The 21,897-nt window shown below is 40.6% G+C and overlaps 1 protein-coding gene across 4 annotated transcripts in view; it reads right to left on the minus strand.

Annotated features, from left to right (window-relative positions):
- The window catches only part of MTMR7 (myotubularin related protein 7), a 107,604-nt gene that overhangs the window by 22,823 nt on the left and 62,884 nt on the right, over positions 1-21,897 (minus strand). For all 4 annotated transcript variants that reach the window (XM_046648374.1, XM_046648375.1, XM_046648373.1 and 1 more), the window contains 2 exons: positions 19,094-19,228; positions 9,941-10,073 (listed from right to left, as the gene is read on the minus strand). In XM_046648374.1, coding sequence (XP_046504330.1) covers positions 9,941-10,073; positions 19,094-19,228 — 268 coding nt within the window. The remainder of the gene's footprint in view (positions 1-9,940; positions 10,074-19,093; positions 19,229-21,897) is intronic.

Genomic DNA, 21,897 nt, shown 5'->3' on the forward strand with positions numbered 1-21,897 from the left:
GGGGCTGCAAAGGAAGCCTCTTTCGGAACCTTGTGGGCCTGGTCTTTCTCATCTCCTAAGATGACAGTTGAGAGGTACATGGCCCTCCCTTCATTACCAGCCTGACACACGCCCGAGTTCTGTTGATGTCTCATTTCTCTCTTTCGCATTTTGGGGGCAAAAAGCCGAGCCCAATGAAACAGTCTTCAAAGAACTGGCAAAGTGATGATAATCTCCCTTCACTGAACATCCTACCAGGTGAAACCATTCAAAGAGGACATAATTATGGCCTGTAAAACAGAAACGTTTGGTGAGGCCTGTTGGTAGTCTCCCTCTCTTCTCAAGAGCCCACCGTGGTGACACAGAACGAACTTCTGAGCTCGGCAATGACTTGGATTCAATTTATTAACGTTACTGGTGCTCTCCACCCTACCCAGCCCGCCAACGTGGGTCCTCCTTATAGAGAGGTTTACAGTAACTGGAGAGATCTGTATGTTAGTTTCTGCACAGGACACCAACAAGATTACTGAGTATTCTTTTAAAACAATTCCAGTTTTGTTCACGATGCTATTTTCTGGAATCTCTATACGATAGTAATATGCTATGAAAGCTGTTTTTGTATGGCCTTGTTTTCTTTTAAAGAATTTGAGGATAATATAAAATGGTAAGGGGCAATCAAGCCTAAATTCCGCATACCTGTGTTAGCTGTGCTTGCATTAGTAGCACAGGAAATAGTATACACAAACACACATGTGCATGAGTATGTGTGTGTCCAGCTACTAATAAACATGTATGTGTGTAAATGCGTGTATACACACACACGTTCCAGTAATACTAATTACCATCGGCCTAAAGAAAACCAAGCAGCAAGTTCACAAAAGAATGCCCTATCAGCATTTATTAGCTTTGCATGTGAATTCTGTGTCTAAAGACACAATTTGCAGCAAGTAAATTAAAAGATATATGCGGTCGTTTATATAACATCCACCACATGTGACAATCAGGGGTTGGTGGTTTTCTCTCAATGAACCTACACAACCCTCCATCTACAGCAGGTACCATTATCTCAATTTACAGAGGAGGAAGGAGTTCAGACACTGGCAGCACAGCAAGTGCACTGTGCTAGGAATCTGGTTCCTTGACTCCAATGTCCATATTATTTTCACTACACATAGAGAATAATTAAGTCCATATACAACCTGAGCCAGGACAAACAGGAACTGAATTGAAGGCGAGGCTTAAGGAATGATCAAGGCTAAATAGGAAGCACCAGAAGGAAGGCCCAAGCATCAGGAAAGATTAAGAAGTTGGCAGCAAATAATCGAGATGGCGAAAAAAGCAGCATATGCAGCAGAGGAGGCAGCGGGTGGGGACACACTCCACACTCATCACACCAACTGAGAAAGCTGCCAGGACCAACACTCCCAGCAAATCTCAGGCCACATTGTCACTGGCAAGCAAATACTGAACTGCTACATCCCATCTCCAGCCTTCTGGGAAAACAGCTCGCCTTGCCACTGAAATTAGTCACGTCTATCTTTAGTTTCCTGGGAGACACTTTCTACTATAAGCATTCCTTTTATAAATGTCCTAGTTATCTGACAACTAGCCGCCATGGTTAACAAAATATAAACCAGTAATTCAGAGGGTGAAAATTTTTAAATTAATCTTTGCACTGTCTCAGTAAATGTCAAGAGAAAGCATAATTGGGATACAAATAGCTGCTACTCTCTCATTAAATGACCTTGTTTTCTCTTGTCCTCTCCTTTGATAATGTCACCCAGAGATGAAGTCCTTGGCTTTGACACCCAGTTAAAACATTCAACCATCTGCCTTACCAGGGACAGCCCTCAGTGACATCACTAATAAGCAAGCCTCATCTTTTCTTCCTGCCATGGTTTTTGCCCTATATCAAAATCAGTTGCTTCATCTTATCTACTAATGAATGACGCATTTTTCCACCCAATGCCCAGCACATAGAACCCTCTCAATAAGTGATGAACAGATGAATGTCTGAGATAACAGTGGCGGCTCCTAGTTACTAAGTACTTCCTATAAGCAGGTATTGTGCCTGATACTCTGCATACATTATCTACCACACAGGGTATTATTTTCTCCCAATTTTCAGATTGGAAAGTGTGGCTTAAAGAGGTTTACTAAGTCATCAGTGGTTACACAGCCAGTAAAGAATTGAGATGGAGTCCAGTTCACAGCATATACACCCAAAAGGGTCGTGCTCTTTCCTCTATGCGTTAGTGCTTGGAATATTATCATCGAGATTAGCTGATACCATCCAGCATCTATCAGCCACCTTCTACGTCCTCTTACACCACCACAGAGAGCAAGGTACACGCTCTTGATCCATTTCTTTCCTCCAAATGACCATGAATTGATAATGAGGAAAGCCTGACAGGACAGACCTATTCGCCTAGCAGAACGCTCATTAAAATGCCTTACCACTGCTATTGCTGTGTGAAGCTATCTAGTTCTACCTTAATGGGAAAGTGGGTTTTCTATGTGAAAACCCATGCCATGTTGCTAAATTTTGAGGGAAAATGACCAGATTTTCAGCCAGGTCTCATTGGCTGTTTTAATAGGTTAGTAATCTGAGGAAATTTATAATGGTAAAAAGTCAAATATGGAGAACTGAAAAAAGATTAACCTTATAGCCTTTTATTAGCTCACATCTGGTAGAATTTCATAGCATAAACTTGTAGGCAAAGTAATAGAAAATACTTCAAAATGAAAAACTTAAATAGGAAATATCTATAATGGGTTGAACTCCTCCATTTCTTCAAGGGTGAATTAGCCATCACCTCATGAGATGAGAAGAAAGTATCAAATAAAAAGGACATTTGAACTGACAGCCACAACCTTAACTTTCCAAGCAGAGAAAAATACTTCACGAAACTTTGGAGCTGGGTGTGGGAGGGACTGCTCCCTTCTAGAGCTTGGTGTGCCCAAGACAACTTGGCACGGAGACCAGAGCAGGGTGTCAGATGACCACAATGGCCACTGCCATGCTGCCTCCATGACAAACTCAAAGTTCTCTGCTTTCAACCATTCTTTCTGCACCCAAGGAAGGTTGGGAACAATCAGGCCTCAGAACCTTCACACAGAAGCACAGATCAGATGTGATCTCTGGGGCCACCTGATTTTACCACAAAACTTTCTCCACAGTCAATGCTCACAATTCGATGGGGTATGACATAAGCGGTTACAGTGTGGGGCCTGCTAAAAAGAGTTCAGTCTTTTAAATGGAATCTGCTGGGCCCCTTTCAATCAGCCCTTCGCTGTAGTATTGCTCAAACTGCTGAACTGACACTGGACCTTTGTTCCTGTGTTCTGGACCTGCTCCCATCTGATCTGCCGTGAGGCTGAGGTTTCTATCTGTAAAACAACTTGATGATAAAATGCCCACAAGGCCTGACAGGTGGTTTATTAAATTATTTTTTATGAACTTGGACATGGACCATAGCACAAGGCAAGCATTTCATGCCTCTGAAAGTGTGCTGTCTGACTCCAAGTCTCTTGAATAAAGAAATTTTTAAAAGGTACCCATAAGAAGAAACAAGACCTATCAAATACTTGCCTGGCTGACTGAATTCATCTACAGCCCATTAACATATTCATTTTCTTCAGTGCTTATTTTAGAGTACAGTACTGCTTCCCGAGAGAAAGCATAATGCACCTTACATTGGAAAGCACTTTATAGAGTTTGCAAGGAATCTTTTTAATAAGTCTGTGAGTCAGATCAATGGAACAGAATTGAGAGCCCAGAAATAAACCCACACAGCTATGGACAGCTAATTTTCAACAAAGGAGCCAAGAACATAAAATGGAGAAAGAAAAGTGTCTTCAATAAATAGTGTTGGGAAAGCTGGACAGACACATGCAAAGGAATGAAAGTAGACCATTATCTGACACAATACACAAAAATTAACTCAAAATGGATTAAAGACTTGGATGTAAGACCTGAAACCATAAAACTCCTAGGAGAAAACACAGGCAGTACACTCTTTGATGTCGGTCTTACTATCTTTTTGAATATCATGTCTCCTTAGGCAAGCGAAACAAAAGAAAAAATAAACAAGTGGGACTACATCAAGCTAAAAACCTTCTGCATAGCAAAGGAAACCATCAACAAAATGAAAAGACAACCTACCAATTGAGAGATATTTGGTGTATCTGCAAATCATATGTCCAATAAGGGGTTAATATCCAAAATATATAAAGAACTCATGCAACTCAACAACAAAAAAACAAACAACCCGGTCAAAAAATAGGCAAAGAATCTGAACAGACAATTTTCCAAAGAAGATATACGGATGGCCAACAGGCACACGAAAAGATGTTCAGCATCACTAATTATTAGGGAAATGCAAATCAAAACTACAATGAGATATTACCTCATGCTCATCAGAATGGCTATTACTAAAAAGACAAGAAATAATAAGTGTTGGAGAGGATGTGGAGATAAGGGAACTCTCCTACACTGCTGGTGGGAGTGCAAACTGGTGGAGCCACTATGGAAAACAGTATGGAAATTCCTCCAAAAATTAAAAATAGAAATACCATATGATCCAGCTGTTCCACTTTTGGGTATTTATCCAAAGAACACAAAAAGACAAATTTGAAAAGATATATCCACCCCTATGTTCATCGCAGCATTATTCACAATAGCCAAGACTTGGAAGCTACCTATGTGCCCATCAATGCATGAATGAATGGATAAAGAAGATGTGGTACACATATACAATGGAATACTACTCAGCCATAAAAAGATGAAATCTTGCCATTTACAACAACATGGATGGACCTTGAGGGTATTATGCTAAGCAAAATAAGTCACAGAAAGACAACTACCGTATGACTTCACTCATATGTGGAAGATAAACAATAGACACACACATAGAAACGGAGAACAGACTGGTGGTTACCAGAGGGGAAATGGGTGGGAGGAGGGCAAAAGGGGTAAAGAGAAACATGTATGCTGACGGATGGCAACTAGACTTTTGGTGATGAACACGATGCAGTCTAAACAGAAGTCAAAATATAATGATGTACACCTAAAGTTTATATAATGTTATAAACCAGTGTGAGCTCCATCAAAAAAAATCAGTCTGTGAGTTAGACAGAGATGATATGCTGCTTGCATTGTTTTACAAATACAGGAAATGAGGTTTGTTCAAGTTTACTCAGAGGGTAAGGCAAGAATCTAAACCCAGATCCTCAGACACTTAAGCCAGGGCACTTTCTACCCAACCCGCTATCTAGAGAGGCCGTAAAGCCAAGTGGTTAAGAGTGTGGTAACTGGATTCATACTAATTAGGTGAAAATCTTGATTCCACCACTTACCGTTGTGAGCTTGCATGAGTTTCTTAGCCTCTGTGCCTCAATTTCCCATCCATAAAATCGGGATATTAAGAATAACTACAACATGATTGCCATTAGGATTACTTGAGTAACTATATTTTAAAAATTAAAACAGTGTCCAGTCCATAAATGTTATACCCTCATTACCATGTGGGGTGATTATCTCTCAGCCTGTCCAATATTAGAACCACAAATCAATGAGGAACACTGGAACATGACAGAAAGTACTAGGCTCAAATCCTGCTTTGATATGTGACAATGGAGGATTGTGTTTTTAAAAACTTTTAAATTAAAAATGTAATATAAAAATACTACAAAAATGTAATATACCAGACTCTGTAACTGAAGAGAGGCACACCTTGAAGAAATAACTTGCCATGTTATGAACAGCTTATAGAGAGCCACATGGCAGAGAACTGTGAGCCCCTTCTAGGACCCAAGCGTGGCCCCCAGCCAACATCCACTAAAACTCAGGGCCCTCAGTTGAATTCTGCCAACAACCTGAATGAGCCTGGAAGCAGATTCTTCCCTGTCCAGGCTTCCAGATGAGAATGCAGCCCAGCTGACACTGCAGCCTTGTAAGACCCAGGGCAGAGGGTCCCTGGGTTCCCAATGATACATGAGACATGCCCAGACTGCTGACCCACAGAAACTAGGAGATAATAAATGTGTTGTTTTTTTAAAAATGTAACATACCAACCAGAGAGAATATTTTGTAAATAAAGAAGGAAAAAGAAAAAACCCACCCATCATCCTTCCATCTTAATCCAACTATCATTCTGGGCATTCTCTCCTAGTCTTTCTTCATGAATACGATTACCGTATAGTGAAACAGAGTACGCATACAATTTTACACCCTGAACTTTTCACTTACATTATACATATTCTCCTATTTTTAATGGATGCAAAATTTTCTATCAAGAGTTGGAGCAAAATTATGTAATTAGTCTACTATTATTGGACATTCCTGTGACTTCCAAAATTCTACTACTATAAATAAAACACTACTATCAAAATAGGCATGAATGTCTTTATTTATTTAAACCAATATTTTGGATTAATCCCTAGGGGAGGCACCTGGTAAGAATATATTATGTTTCTCTAAACAAAATATTATGGCTCTCTAAGCCAATTTAAATGCTGCTAGAAATATTTAAATTACTAGTTCTTTTTGGTATTGGATATTTTACTTTTTAAAAGCTAAGTGAAAAATGGTACCTTGAGATTTTAATTTACATTTCTTTAATTGGCAGAGCAAGTTTAAATGTTTTTCTAAATGTTTATTTGTTTCAACTTACTGCTTCCTCTTTTAAAAATTATCTTAGATTGAGTTATCTAACCTCACTGAGACTCTCAGTTTCCTCATCTGTAAGGTGCAGATAATATCACATCCTGCACACTACAGCTGTGAAAATCAATCGTTTTTGATAAAATATTGATGAAGCCTGGCACAAAACAATGCTTGATTTTTTAGTTACATGAATAAAGCAATGAATAAGCGATCAGTTACACAGAAGTACACAATGGCCAATGGCATTAATCTAATGTTCACGTTAGAGGTGGGGAGAAAGTGCAATTTTCTGGGCAACATCCAAAAGATGGAGCATGTTGATTGGAAAAGGAGGAAGATGTCACTGCCATAACGTCTTTCCCATAACCACTTGCCTACCTTGAAAACTGATATTGACAAAGAGGCCTTATGGTGTAGCACAACCTCAACAAGCTGGATGTAAAAGTAATTCTATGTACAGTCAGGTACTGTATACCAATCTTTCAGTCAACGATGACTGCATGTACGATGGTGTTCCCATAAGATTAGTACCATACAGCCTAGCTGTGTAGTAGGCTATACCATCTAGGTTTGTGTAAGTGCACTCTATGATGGTCACACGATGATGAAATCGCCTAATAATGCATTTCTCAGAACACATCCCCGCTATTAAGCTGGCTTAACAATGTGGCTGTACACCTCTCTACCTACCTCTCACTGATTTCCTCCAACACCAAGGATGCCCTAGGAGATTTCTATCTCCATATCTGATGATAACAATTTCCTCAGCCTTGGAAAAAGCCTATTCCAGGCTCTTCTATTGACTATTTTCAATTAAAATATATACTGATATATATTTTACAAACATACATTTGGAATCCTTTTATTATTTGAGAGAAAACCCATTATCTATAGGATCAAAAGGGAAGCTACTGTGGAAAGCACTTAATAAATTACAAAATTGCTACATAACTAGAAGGCACCATTATCTCATTGGGAGGTATGAATACTATAAAATAGTTTAGTTTAGAACTTGTAAATCAAACTTAAAATTAAATCAGCCCTATAAAAGAACCTACACAGGATGTGAACTTAGTCTTAGACTTTAGTTTCTGATGAAATATCCTGCAGCTCTTGCTCACAAACACAGCTATTTGGAGCCAGAATACAAGCAATTTTTCTTCTCTGTTATTCAGAATCTATTCTGATAATAGAATTAACAGTGGTAAAAAAAATTGAAGAAAATAATAATCATGAATGAAATGCATTATTCTTCTTCCTACCAAATGACCAGCAGGACAAACCTTCAAATCTCTTTGATGCCACAGACAGCTATTTGCAGGAGGAAAAGCCCCAGAAAGTGGGTCAGATTGCATCATTTCATCAGCTAAGCCTCCACAAGTGGTTTATAATTTACTTGGTGAAAACAGATAGTCAAATATTGGTCAAGTCCCCTGAAAGGCATCCAGAAAGTTGTCCTTGCATATTGCACTGGCACAGAGCTGGAGAAGTGATGGAGAGTACCACGGTCCCTTAGGGACAGAGACTGCCTCCAGAACTCGGTCAGTTTGCCATCCTTTAGACGTAGCGAGTCAGACCACAGGTAGAAGGGCAGGAGAAATAGTTCCCAATACCAAACCAAATAAATGCTAATTTGAAAACTAAAGCCAAAGGGCTATGTTATGAGCACTCTTAGGAGCTATTTTTTGCATGGAAGGAAATAGGTATTCTCAAAAGTCAGCTTATGAACTTACTAAATGAAAAGTACAAAGTATAGCAACCTAAATTTATACTAAGGTTAGACTATCCTTTTAATAACAGTACCAATGTGGTCCAACTTTTCGACACCTAGAAAGCATAGCTTATAGCAGAGACAGCCAAACTGCCCAGGAGAATCTCCAGAAGCTTAAACAATCATGCCAGGGCATCGTGGCTGTGACCTGAGACGTGGCAAATGTCATGTGGATGTAAGATGGAGAGAGCTCAAGGGCCGTGATGTTTTCAGATGCAGGAAGAGATTTCTTCGAACCGCTCAAATGTTCACCACTCAAGACGTTAAACTACTCAATGTTAAAGTGCTTGCAACCAGGAGCATCAAATTATACATTCATGGACTGCCAGGGCTAGAAGGGCCCAGAGGAATTATTAATCCAATTCTCTCATTTTAGCAGGTGACAGAGCCCCAAAGAAGGAAACTGATGTGGTCAAAGTTTCATAATGACTGAGACGACCCAGGGAATCCAGGAAAGAGACTGGAAATCAGGCCTGTCTATGACAGTCAAGTCTCTCCAGCCCCACCACTGGCTTCTCGCTACACCCTGTTGCTCTGATTACGCAGAGAACTGCAGAAGAAACTGAAAGCAAATGTGTATTCCCGGAAAAAAGTAATTCAGCACTTTCTTTTTCCTTCTTCATTCCAGATCCCCCTTTTCCTATTCAGACAGCCCCAGCACTCAGCGCCATCTCTCCAGGGCTTTCCCTAGAGGTGCAAGCACAGCGTTTACAGCCTCTCCAGGTTCCCCAGGTATAAAGCCATGGGTTTGCATCCTTCTCCTTCTCTTCGGTTCCCACCAGAGCTGGAAGTGGTGGACTGTGGCAACAGATTCCTTCATGGGCCTTTACAATCACAAGGAGCATAAGCAGTAAACGAAGCTGGCTGTGCTTGAAGTGCAGAATTTCTGCTAATCAGCTTATGGCTGGTTTGGTCACATGAATGGTTCTTCTCTATTACACAATCCATCTTTGTGATTTCCTCTCCCCTTGAGTACGTAAGTCTGTGTGTATGTGTCTTGTGGCGCACGTTGCTGTGTGGGGGTGGGTGGGGATGGTTTATGTGTGGGTGCATTGCAGTGGTTGTTGCTGTTTAGAAAGGAGAGTCAGGACCTCCAATTTCCTCCCTTCTAATGGCCATTCAGCCACTTGGACTCAGTTTATGAACCTCATCTCCATACAAGAACAGTTGGTTATTGCTTTAAATATAGGACTGCTTTATCTCCAAATGCCCTCGAATGTGAGTCAAACTAATAGTATGAGAAAGAAAAATATCCCTGTGCACCTTTATCTTAGATGTTAAGTACCACTGGAGAGTGCCTGACTGCTAACCAAGTGACAAAACCACTTCACAATGACACAAAAAATAAGAGAAAGGCTGTTAAATGTTTAAAAAGTCACTGCAATAAGACATTCTTCCCAACTTATCCTACCTATGTAAACAGCATCATTGTAAAAACAATTTTAAAATCCAAAAGACTATCTGTTTTGGCATTAAAACATTTAACTGCACTTATTTATGCTGTGCATAAAGAAATGGTTTACCTTCCAGCATTTTTTGCAGACTGTTCCTCATGACATGGATGTTCTCTATCCCGATAAACTGAAACTTGATATTGGAATAATTGTCTTCATTCTCATAGCCTTTCCCTGCAGCACGATTTGCCATTGCATTAAGCTGCAGTGGTCAGCAAAACAGAACAGTCACCAATTATATTCAGGACATGAAACAACCAGAACATTTCATAGATATCCATAAAACATTCAAAATGATGTGCAGAAACATGTTTTAAATCACGGGAACTTTGTACTGAGCTATGTAGTTTCAGACACACACGCTGAGCTCATATCCAACAACGGGAATTTGTTGATATGGGGAATCTTTTCTTAGCTGGGATGCATTTCCTTCTGGAAATGCCCCTCGCAGTTCCCTGTCAGAGATGTCAAATCGAAGACGGAGTTCTGTGACAGAGCCAAGTCACCTCGATTTAATACCAAACATTGCGCACTGTAGGTTGGCAGAAAAATATCAGCAGACACAGCTCACAATATAAAGCCCTGGAGGTTAAATTATTATATCTTCCAGCGCCATATTGCCAATAAACACATCATCAAATCGGAATGGCTGCGTCATTCTAATTTGTCTGCCAGAAGCCCCTAGATACCCAACTAAACCTTGAGCAAGAATCACTGAACAAATGAAGAGAGGGAGTGCGGATGCTGAATCTCTGGGGACAGTGCCTCCAGACACCTTATTTAAATCCAGAGACCTATTAAGAGGGCCTTTGGATCACCTTCATTACCATAATTTTGTTTATGAGAAGTGGGGGTTTGGTAGCGCAAACTGGGTTAAATGATAATGGACTTTGAACAAATTTATTAAATACAAACTTCTGCCCTAGTCCTGTGTAACTAAAATCACAAAGGGGACAAGTCCTGCCTTAGTTGGGAAATACATAGATTCCTATAATGGGTGTATTATTGCTAATACTCCATTCTTGCTGCTTGACGTCCTAGAAAACAGTATTCACTGGCCATTCTCTTCCTCTGCCCACAAAGGGCAGGAAGGCTACGCAGGCAGAGAACTCACACCGGGAATCAGCACTAGAAAAAGGTCAGTTTTTAGGACGAGAGTGCAGTACTGGGAGGGTATTAATAAATACTTTTCAAAAAGCTATGTTAAGTTAAAAACACAGATATTCTTTGACTCAGATCTCCTATTTGTGAGAATCTGACACAACTAAAAGTACCAGCGCATAAAGACAGATGTCCCAGAATGGTGACTGCAACTTTATTTTTATAGCAGTAAATAGGAAAAAACTGAAAACCTATGAATATCTCAAGAGGGCAATGACTGGATAAATTATGGTATATTCATGCCCTGGGCTACTTACAGGACCAAGAAAAAGAACATAAATTATATAGAGAGATAGACAGACAGACTTGGAATTGGCCCATGACACGTTCAATGAAAAGACTGACTTACAGAATAATATTCTTACAATTGTGCCATTTTTTGTAAAACAAACCAACCTATGTATTTATGTTTATGTGTGATTGATTAAGCAGCATAAAAATGTGTGGAAGAATATACCAATTTGGGAGCAGTTACAGCAGAAACATAGAGGGTGGCGTGTGGCAGGGGACTCTATCAATACTCCTTTAGATGCTCCTGTATTCTTTGTTGCAAAGAAGATACAGTAGGTTTCTAATTTAAGTAATAGAAATAAAACACATTGGAAGTGAAAAATAAAACATGAGAGGACAAGCCATTGCCACCGGGGCTCCGGCTGGCAGATACCCCATTTCCATAGCAGTCCCGTTCCATGAGCTAGCTCATGTGACATCAACCCCTGAGGACATTGTTTCCAGTTTACAAAAGATTGTCACCCTTCTCCCAGGCATGCTATGCGCAGAAAGGGTTTGGCCTTAATCAAGAAAAAATTTTAAAATAATGTTACTTTTAAGACAACTTATGTTCATGCTTTAAAATTTTTAAATATTTTAAGGAGAAAATTTTTTCTAAAATTACCTGTAGATGGTTCTTCAGAAACTTATTATTATAAAATGTAATTGTATATTTGCATAATTATTTTCCAAAGCTACTGACTTTTCCTTTACAACAAGGTTCATAAAATAAAATGATTAATAGGATACTTGCAATTATCCTTATGCCACATGAACCTTACGTTTATTCTGTCTCTTGAATAATTCAAGCTGAGCCTATTTACCACATATGGCAGAGATACTCTTGAAACAGTGTAATGAATAATACCTCAAACACCATTATTATTATTTTAATCTATAATTAGGACTTCACATTCATATGTTTAAAGAGTTGACTATTGATGACCTGGGAGAATTTAGTGGAAATCTTCTTTAAAGGCAAAGGAGCAGCAGAAGATGGCCTCTTGAAAGTCAATAGTGCTTCTCAGAATGAACAGAAGGTGGCAATATTTAACCTATCATCCAAAGCGTACTTTCTCAAGCTTTCCACATATTTCACAGGACCTATCATGATAATGTGTCAAAGGCTGAACCCTCAAAGCAGGAAATACAGTTTTATAATTAATAAAGATTCAAGAAGCTATCCTGGACCTCTTATATATGTATATATATTCAAATAGAGTGTCCCTTATATAAACAAAACTCTATTAGTAAGTCTAATTTGGTCCTCTGTTCCTTTCACTGAGAACTCCATTTCACAACCAAAGGAAAAGCTATTCATTTCAGTGCCTAAAAATTCTCAAATAGATACAACACTGGAGTTAACTGCATTCCAGTTTCAATGTATGCTAAAGGAACACAACAGACAAATGAAAAGCAGGACTGGAAAATGTGCCTTGTTTTCTAACCCAAGATCACTCTGCTATTTGATAATCTCAGCATCTTTCACAAATGAAACAAAAAGAACCGACTCATTTCTCAACAAACATTTAATGAATACCTACTGTGTGCCAGGCACTGAAGGGAAGAAAAAGACTGATTAAGAAGCCATTCCTGCCACCATAAGCTTATCACTGAATATGGAAGAGAAAGCACACAGTACCAAATAATAGCAGACAATACCCACCAGGACTGGGCAGGAGCTGAGTGACTGATGGAGAGAGTGACAGGAGTTGGAATCTGGACCGGCCCCATGTGGCCTAGGGGATCGGGGGCGATGTTTCATGAAAGAAGGAACACTTGAGATGGACTGTGATAATCCAGAAGGACAGAGAGAAAGGGGAAGGTGTTCCAGCTGAACCAGGCGGGAAGAGAAGAGGTAGGAAGACAAAATCAAAGGAGCAGATGGGTATTGGTGAGCCAACCAGTGCGAGCAGAGTGGAAGTTCATGCATGGTGGCAGCAGCAAGAGACGAAGCTGGAAAATATTGAGAGTCCTCTACAAACAGCCTTGTTGAAGAGGTTTAGACTTCATCTGTGGCAGTGGAAAGCAACTGAAGGACTCTGAGCTGGTTTCACTGAAAAATTTGAGATTTAGTGGCCATTACAGACAAGATCCACTAGAATGGCGTAGAGGACGTAGCTCCATGGGGGGCTTGTCTGTCTTGTTTATGGTCATATCCCTATGCCTGGAAGTGGCACAGAAAGGACACTCAGTGAAGATTTATTGACTGGCTAACCAACCAAATAAGTAACTGAATAATGGAGTGAAGTAGAAAAGAGAAAGGGGCAAGAATGTTAAGAAATAGAATCAGATTTTTCTCCAAATCAAACATATCAAAGCCATGAAAAATTAGTCAACAATAATCTTGATATTAAGTTAAAGGTCAGCCTGGTCACTGTCTTAGTCTTGGAGTCTAAAATTTCCACAGAGTACATTTTATATCTGAATAATGACAGGACCTGGTCTGACATGGCTGGGAAATGAAAACAGACGTTGATCTTGACAGAGGAAGCTTGGGCCACGCCTCAGCAACAGGTGTCAAATGATGGTCCTTTTCTCTCCCTCCTTCTGTAACTGGTGAAATGAAGAACCTTAACTCATGACGTAAACATGAAAATATGAGATGATTTTATTTCTTACAACTACTGTCTACAACTGTGCTAGTCAAAATCCTCTTTTCCTACCCCAAAGGACACCAGAGGCAGAATTCATAGCTTTCAGATTACATTCAGATAGGAAATCACCATCCAGCTCAATTTAAAATTCCAGTCCCATATAGGATGCAAAGTTCTCTTTCCCTCATTATAGGCGATTTGGACTGCTGAGGGACCTGGTCTGGTACTCCCTCCTTTTCCTCTTTCTTCTAAGACCCATATGTTTACTGGGGGAGAGGGGAGGAATAGAGGGATAAGAGAAGGGATAAATACCTCTTTATAAAGCTGGTCAAGACTGCAATTATCTCTCCACTAGTTGTCACTGCTTTTCTAGTCAACACATACTGACCATCTCCACCCTCTCTGGCGTTGTGTCCAAATGCTGAATTTCTTAGGTCATGTATGTGTGCTCTTGGGAGTAGGAGGTGCACAGTCCAGTGACATGGGAGATCCACCTTGGCTTGAGCCTATTCCAATCCCCTCAGCTTCCCTCCCCAGCACATCACCCACAGTCACTTGGAGCTGGGAGCCTCCAGTGGGCAAGCCCTCTTAGGAGGGATACAAGAAAGAGGGCTCATGTACAACTTCCTTTCTCAGTGTCCACCTGACCCACAGGAAATTCCTTCATCCTTGTTTTGCCAAAGAGAGGGAGAGCAGACTGCTCCGCTGCCATGCAACACTGCTCTCTCCAATTCCCTTCCCCCGCTCACTGCCATGGTGGCCATCCGCAAGAATGCTACACATCCCAGTAGGAAACGACATCTAGATTTTCCTCTTTCAGGCACTCCAATCTTTACAACTGATTCTCTTAGGTCTACCCCTCCCAGCATTCCACGGGTTAAAACCACCTAATTATTGATTCCGAAGAAACAGAAAAACTTCCAGCGTGACATCCTGTTACACAACCAAAGAATCGCTTCCAAGGTGAACTGAGAGGCCATAACCACAAAGCTGTCTTTGGAGCAGGAGCAAGGACAAAAGACTGAGTGTCCGCTGAGGCAGGTGCCTGCCTGCCCTCACCCCTTCTCTTTGCTGCTCAACACTTCCTCCCAAGGTGCTGGCATCAGAGGACAGCTCAGAGCCCTTCTTGCTCCTCTGGCCCTGGCCTGATTTTGTGGTTGCTTCTTCAGCTCAGAGTCTCCAGCTTCACTGCATATGTGCTCAGGGGGGCTCACCCTCCTGAGCCTTACAGTGGACACAAGTCTCCCCTGGAGATTTCTGTAAACAGCACCATGGTCAAACAGAGGAGCACGGGCTTCAGGGTCGGATACGCCTGGATTTGAACCTGGGCTCTGCTCTGAACTGTGCGACCTTGGGTGGATTATTTAACCTCTCTAAATCTAAGACCTCATCCGTAAAAAGAAAAGAACATCTCCTAATTTGCGGGATTATTATAAGAATTAAATGAGAAAGCATCTGGCATTTTTACAAGCTCAGCAAAGTCCCAGAACAAATTAATGATGAAGTCATGAGCAGGGCTGAGATAAAATGAGTTCTCTCTCGTTTTTACAATTCAACAACTATCACATCAATACTATTTCATATCTTCTCAATGCACCAAATCCTAGTAGGAAGACATGACCTCAAGGGGATAATCTTTTTGAATGGATATTCTATACATGCTGAGAATCTCACTGACTTTGGCTCTCAAGATATTAATGTCAACAAGCAATTCAGACAGCTTTCATCTGAACAGGCAGCATCTGGGGCAAGCCTTGCTCAAAGGACAAGAATGATCCGGGTTGCTTCCTAACCCTTTCCCTTTTGAATTCAACCTGTGAGCAAACCTGGGCAGTGCCCCAGTCACCACCGCCCACTACCTGTAGCAAACATGGCCTCCGTCTCCTGGCTACCAAGGAAGCCTGACACACTCTGGAACAAAATCAACACACATGATCTTTAAAAGAACGAAAGCTCCAAGCAAACACTTTAAAACTCATGTGAAGTGTGTGTGCCTGGGTAAATACGAAAGAGGTCACGATTATACGAGACACCAATTTTCTTTAATGGATCAGCATCAAACTTCTTATAGCTGAGAGTAAATACACTTAGCGTTAAATATACCCTTCATATCAAATCCTTTGGATTAATTTATTTTAAATCTGGAATATGCCTGGCTCAACAGCTGCCACATTTCCCAGAAAGTTTACATAACATAGTACACACTTGGATCATTGGCCCTTAAATTAGTAAGCAAATCTGCTTCCCTTTATTTAAATCTTGGAAAACAGGATAGGAGAAGGGAATTCTAATTCAGTAAAATCCCTGTCTCTCCTTCCTTCCTTTTCTTCTCTTATCTTGTCTTCAGTATATGTGTCTAAGAAGCAGGCATTCAAGTCATCTCTGACTACTAGGAAATTCAGAACAGCTCCAGTACAGTTACACAAAAGGTACAGTGAAAAGAAGGAAAAGCAATCAAAGTTAGAAGGATGAGGTTAAAGCATAATGAGCCAGAAAGAAAATCACAAATCAAAAAAGAACAGTAAAAATCAGAGATTTTCGGGCATCTCAAGTGAAAATCTTCAAGCAGAGAAGCTATTTTTTTTCCCAGTCTGAAGCTCTTATCAATGTGTTGTGCTTTGAGAATTTATCTAAGTGGAAGAGAATCCTTTACATAGAATCTACTAGAACGTGATCTAGCTGTAACACCTTTTATCGTTGATCTCCATGATTGACCTGCTGATCTGGCAGCTGAGAGTAACTCCACCCCCACTGCTCCATCCACATCTATCCCACAGCCACACTTTCGTCAGAAGCAGATGGGACTGTTCTGAGGTCAAGGGTCTCAAGTTAAGTGATCCACATGAATCACAAGATTTGATGAAATGAGGCTCAGAGAAGCAGCAAAAATTGCCAGGGTCTGAGTGCCTACACAATGGATAGTCCAGTTCTCATTATTTCTCATATCGCCCATGAGTATAGACTACGTCTAGAATTATCTATTCTTAGAATCAGTGTAGACTTTTAAGTGACTCGGGCTGTTGGTCATATTTCCTCCTTCCTGTTCTAATGTTTCTTATGTCCTTTTTTTAACTAGCTTCATTGACATATAATTCACAAGCCATACCATTCATCCATTTAAAGGGTATAATTCAATGGTGTTTGGTATATTCACAGAGTTGTGCGACCATCACCACAATCTATCTTTAGAACATTTTCATCACCCCAAAAAAGAAACCCTCTACCCATTAGTTGTCACCCCCTATTTCCTTCCATTCTCCTAGCCCTAAACAACCATCAATCCACATTCTGTCTCTAAGGATTTGTCTGTTCTGCACATTTCATATAAATGGAATCATACAATATGTGGTCCTCAGTGATTGACTTCTTTCACTTACCATAACACTTTCAAGGTTTGTCCATGTTGTAGCACATATCAATACTTCATTCCTTTTTATATTCAAATAACATTCCAGTGAATGGATATACCACATTTTATTAATTTATTCTCAGTTGATGGATATTTGGTTGTTTCTACTTTTGAGCTATATTAATAATGAATAAATATTCTTGTGCAAGTTTTGGTGTGGACATATGTTTCCATTTCTCTTGAGTGAGGAGTGGAATTGTTGGGTCATATGGTAACTCTATGGTTAACATTTAAGGTCATTATGCTCTTTTAACCTTTTAAAGATTAAAAAAATTTTCAAACTATAATTTATAAAGTAAAAGGTTCTTAAAATCCTCCTCTCATCCCACAGGAAAAACTACTGTTAACAGTTTGGTATACATACCCTTGAATTTTTTTCAATGCATAGAACAATATATAATTTTATAATATAATTATTCTCACATAATGGGATTACATTATACATATTTTCTATATCCCACTCTTGTTGCTTAATAGTACATCTTGGACCTTTCTATACCCACGTGGAGAGACAGCTGCACGGACCTTTCTCTCTCTCATCAGTCATTGGTCCAGGTATGTTTTCACTATTGGGAAGAAATTACACTGTCAAAGATGTTGAATAAAGACCATTTCCCTCTGTCATCTCATTTTGTCCTATATATTCCATGCACTTGTAGGTAGTTTTGTTTCCATGTATTCACTGGTGCATCCCTCTGAGGACTCCATTTGTTGACCGGTTTGCAAAGAAATGGGTCGAAGGAGTGAAACTGAAAATTATACTGGACCTAACGCTAACTAGCATTAAAAAAATGTGAAGCTGGGCCTGGCCCCGCGGCCGAGTGGTTAAGTTCACGCGCTCCGCTTTGGTGGCCCAGGGTGTCGCCAGCTCGGATCCTAGGCGCAGACATAGCACCACTCATCAAGCCATGCTGAGGCGGCATCCCACATGCCACAACTAGAAGGACCCACAACTAAAGTATACAACTATGTACCTGGGGGGTTTTGGGGAGAAAAAGAAAAAATAAAATCTTAAAAAAAAAATGTGAAGCTGAGTGGGAGATAAGTGTAAGATGGATGTGGCTTACACCTTGATGATTGATCTATTATTTCTTGTCAGTTGTTTTATTAAATTATAAAATTAATATATGAATACATGCATAATTACAAAATAATATTTTCAAACAAGAGACAAGTATAAAGTTCTCTACCTCCCCAATTAATCTCCCTTCTCCATGGAACTTTAATAGGTTGGTGTTTATCCTCCCAGATCTTTTTCTACTTTGACAGAAATTTTTCCATACCTATAGTTTTTTGCTTTTGTGTTTTTTATATAAATATAATAGTAAACGTATTATTTTGAGGCCTTTTTTTACTTAACATGATATTTTGTAAATCTTTCCAAGTCACAGATAAAGATCACTACAAGCTGAGTTTGAAATGGTATAGCTGAACATCTCACAAAAATTGAACTTGAACCTGCGGGAGCTCCACAGTAAATTTTGTAAGAGCAAAAAAGGTTGTTTTAGAAACAAATCAAAAAATAGTTTGGTGTACTCAGGAGAGCAATCTCCAAAATTAAACCGCACTCATTTGCTGTGTGCACTATGTGCCCAGGACGATGCTAGGAGCAGGGGAAATATCAGAAGCTGAGGACACCCAGGAGGCAACCAAGCAGGGCGGCCAGATACTGACCATGCAAAGGAAGCGACCTGAGTGGGTGATGGCAGTCCATTCAGCTTTGCCTGGTCTCCAGTTTTCATGGTTCAGAGCTGCAAAGACATGCATCAAAATGGTGACACTTACTTTAGGCCGTGTGTCGACGACGTAAATGAAGTCGCTCCCTGGATTGGCTTTCCTGATGGCCTGAAGCATCTGCTCATCTTCCAGACACCGGGCACTGAAGCCGGACAGGGGCTGGCTGCTCCGGCAGATGGAGGCCTGTGGGGAGAGGCCATGGGAACGCAGCAGCATCAGGCAACTGTGCAACTGTACTCACCAGCGACCCTCTAGGCTGTTTCCACAATAAAGAGCCCCTTGGTTCCCTTACGCCCCACACCAGCTAATAAAAGTATTATGATGATGCCTTCCAGAAATTGAGGTTGGTTCCTTTTTAATTCAGGTCATAGAAACCATTACTTGGGCAAGCAGTACAAAAAGTTTCTCTATTAAGAAATTAGGACTGTGTAAGGATGTTTACATAGGATCCAAATTATGGAGTTTAAAGCCATTTAAATAACCTACTTTCCTTTTCACCAATATTCTTTCATTTTCCTGCTGTAGGTAGAAATATAAAGTAAATAACCATTCTTCTAAAATTTACAGGATACTACTAATGGCAAGACTAGTAAAAAAAATATTTTTTTAACGCTTTCCATCATTTTTCACTAGCCCATTTAGAAACATCAAGAATACCAAAACCCAGGGCTGGCCCCATGGCCAAGTGGTTAAGTTCGCGCGCTCTGCTGCAGGCGGCCCAGTGTTTCGTTGGTTCGAATCCTGGGCGCGGACATGGCACTGCTCATCAAACCACACTGAGGCAGCATCCCACATGCCACAACTAGAAGGACCCACAACGAAGAATATACAACTATGTACCTGGGGGCTTTGGGGAGAAAAAGGAAAAAAATAAAAATCTTTAAAAAAAAAAAAAAGAATACCAAAACCCAGTTCTAATCCCAAATGGGGGAGCTTTCAGTGTGATGAAAGCCAGGCTGCTGCTGGCTCTGGCACTGAGGACAGCAGGCACATACCTCAGCTGACCCATGTTGAATGTTAGAAGCAAGAGGTTTCTTTGGAATCAATCTGCATTCTATTCTGCAATTTCCCTATTCTGCAATTCTAACAGGATATTCTACTGTTAGAGAATACATACAACAGCATAGACATTTCTCTGAGTTATTAACAGGTGAGTATAGACACAACCTCACAGCTACAAAACAGACTTTTGTGGCAGAGTACTTTTTATGCATTTAGACTTTAACATTTAAATTAAACTCAGATCACCAAATAAAATATGGAATGACTCTTTCAAAAATCTACACTGAGACAGTAAGTCCACCGCGTAAGAGGATGAAGGCAGGAGCACTCAGCAAGGAAGGCAACCTTCTGCTCTGGGCAGGCTAAGCAGGGGAAACTTCTACTAGAAACAGTCATGGCACAGTCTGTGCAGGGTGCCTGCATGGCAGGGCCTGTCCAGGAAGGGGCACTCCAGCTCTGAGTCCAAGCACCACTTAACTGTCTTTAAAGCCCAACCCAGGACAAGTTAGCTAGGGTTTGGGTTTCTCCAGAAAAAGGTGAGCTTTGGCACTCCTCATTGGAGAAGTCAGGGATGTTTCCCACCAACTATACAATTATTCAGTGTGGACCTGCTCGCAGGACCAAGAATCGCAGAATGGCTAACACGTAACTGGGCAACTGTCCAAGGGTTCCAGTACCATTTTGCAGCAGAGAGGAGCAATTACTGCGGTGGCTCAAGGAGCTCCAGGCCTGCAGCCAGGTTCAGAATTCATGGCGGAGTGCAAAGCAAGGGAAAGGGGCAGCAGAGTTGCTCCAATTCTTGAGTTGCTGGCAGCAGAAGTCCAACTACAATGTGGAGGAGAAAGGGACCCAGGGGTCTGAACATGGATGAGAGGACAGCCAGGGAGGGGGAGGTCCAGGAGCAAGGTGAAGTGATGGGAGGGACCCAAGGGGGGGTTGGGAACCGAAAGCCAGCTGCATCCAATGGATAGAAAGCAAATCGTGACAGATGGCTTTCACACCGCTTCATCTAGGGGCCTTTTTCTTCTGATCTTCAAAGGAGTTGGGGTCAGCTCCCTCGCTCTGAAGAAATTCTGACTGGAGAAAGAACAATTCTGAGCTGGCTCTATCTGATATTTTATCTGGTTAAAGAAATACTAGTTAAGGACAGCTAGCACCAAGCAATTTTTTAGATTCTATCAGAAGAATTAGATGGGGAAGGGAGCATATTTAAATGATGAGAATTTGTCTGAGAATGCACATACCACACCTAAACTCAATAACCTAATGGGACTCCAATTATAAAATGAAGCCAGTTAGTAAGAACAACTATTACTAATTACCTTCAAGTGCGAGCAGCTGGTTTTAAGTGAAGGGTTATGTCAAAACAGAGTTATACTATGAAATGTGGTCACTAAATTAAACTAGATATATTAGACTACATTTTAAGATTGGGTAGTTACCTTTTCTTAATCTATAGACATGCTCCAAACAGAATTCTTCATGACTCAGTGATTGCTAACGTAGAGTTATCAACTTTGTATAGAGCAGTAAGTAATAACCAAGAGTTCTTATCCACCCTGTGCCGACCCCAAACAGTCACTATTGAGAACATTACCATCACCTGGCAGCATTTGCTACAGATGCCAGACACCTGAGAGCAGAGATAAAACTCCTCAATGGTAAACGGTCATGAGAACCTCTCATTTACAATGCATATCCGACATTTTCTGAATGCTTACCATGTGGTGGGCACTCTTATAAGAACTTGGTGTATCATTATTTAATCTTCCCAATTACCATATACAGTAAGATCTATTATTTGTTCCATTCTATAGAGGAGGCCACCAACACAAAGAGAGGTGAAGCAA

The sequence above is a fragment of the Equus quagga genome, chromosome 22, assembly GCF_021613505.1.
Source record: "Equus quagga isolate Etosha38 chromosome 22, UCLA_HA_Equagga_1.0, whole genome shotgun sequence".
Classification (NCBI taxonomy): Eukaryota; Metazoa; Chordata; class Mammalia; order Perissodactyla; family Equidae; genus Equus; species Equus quagga.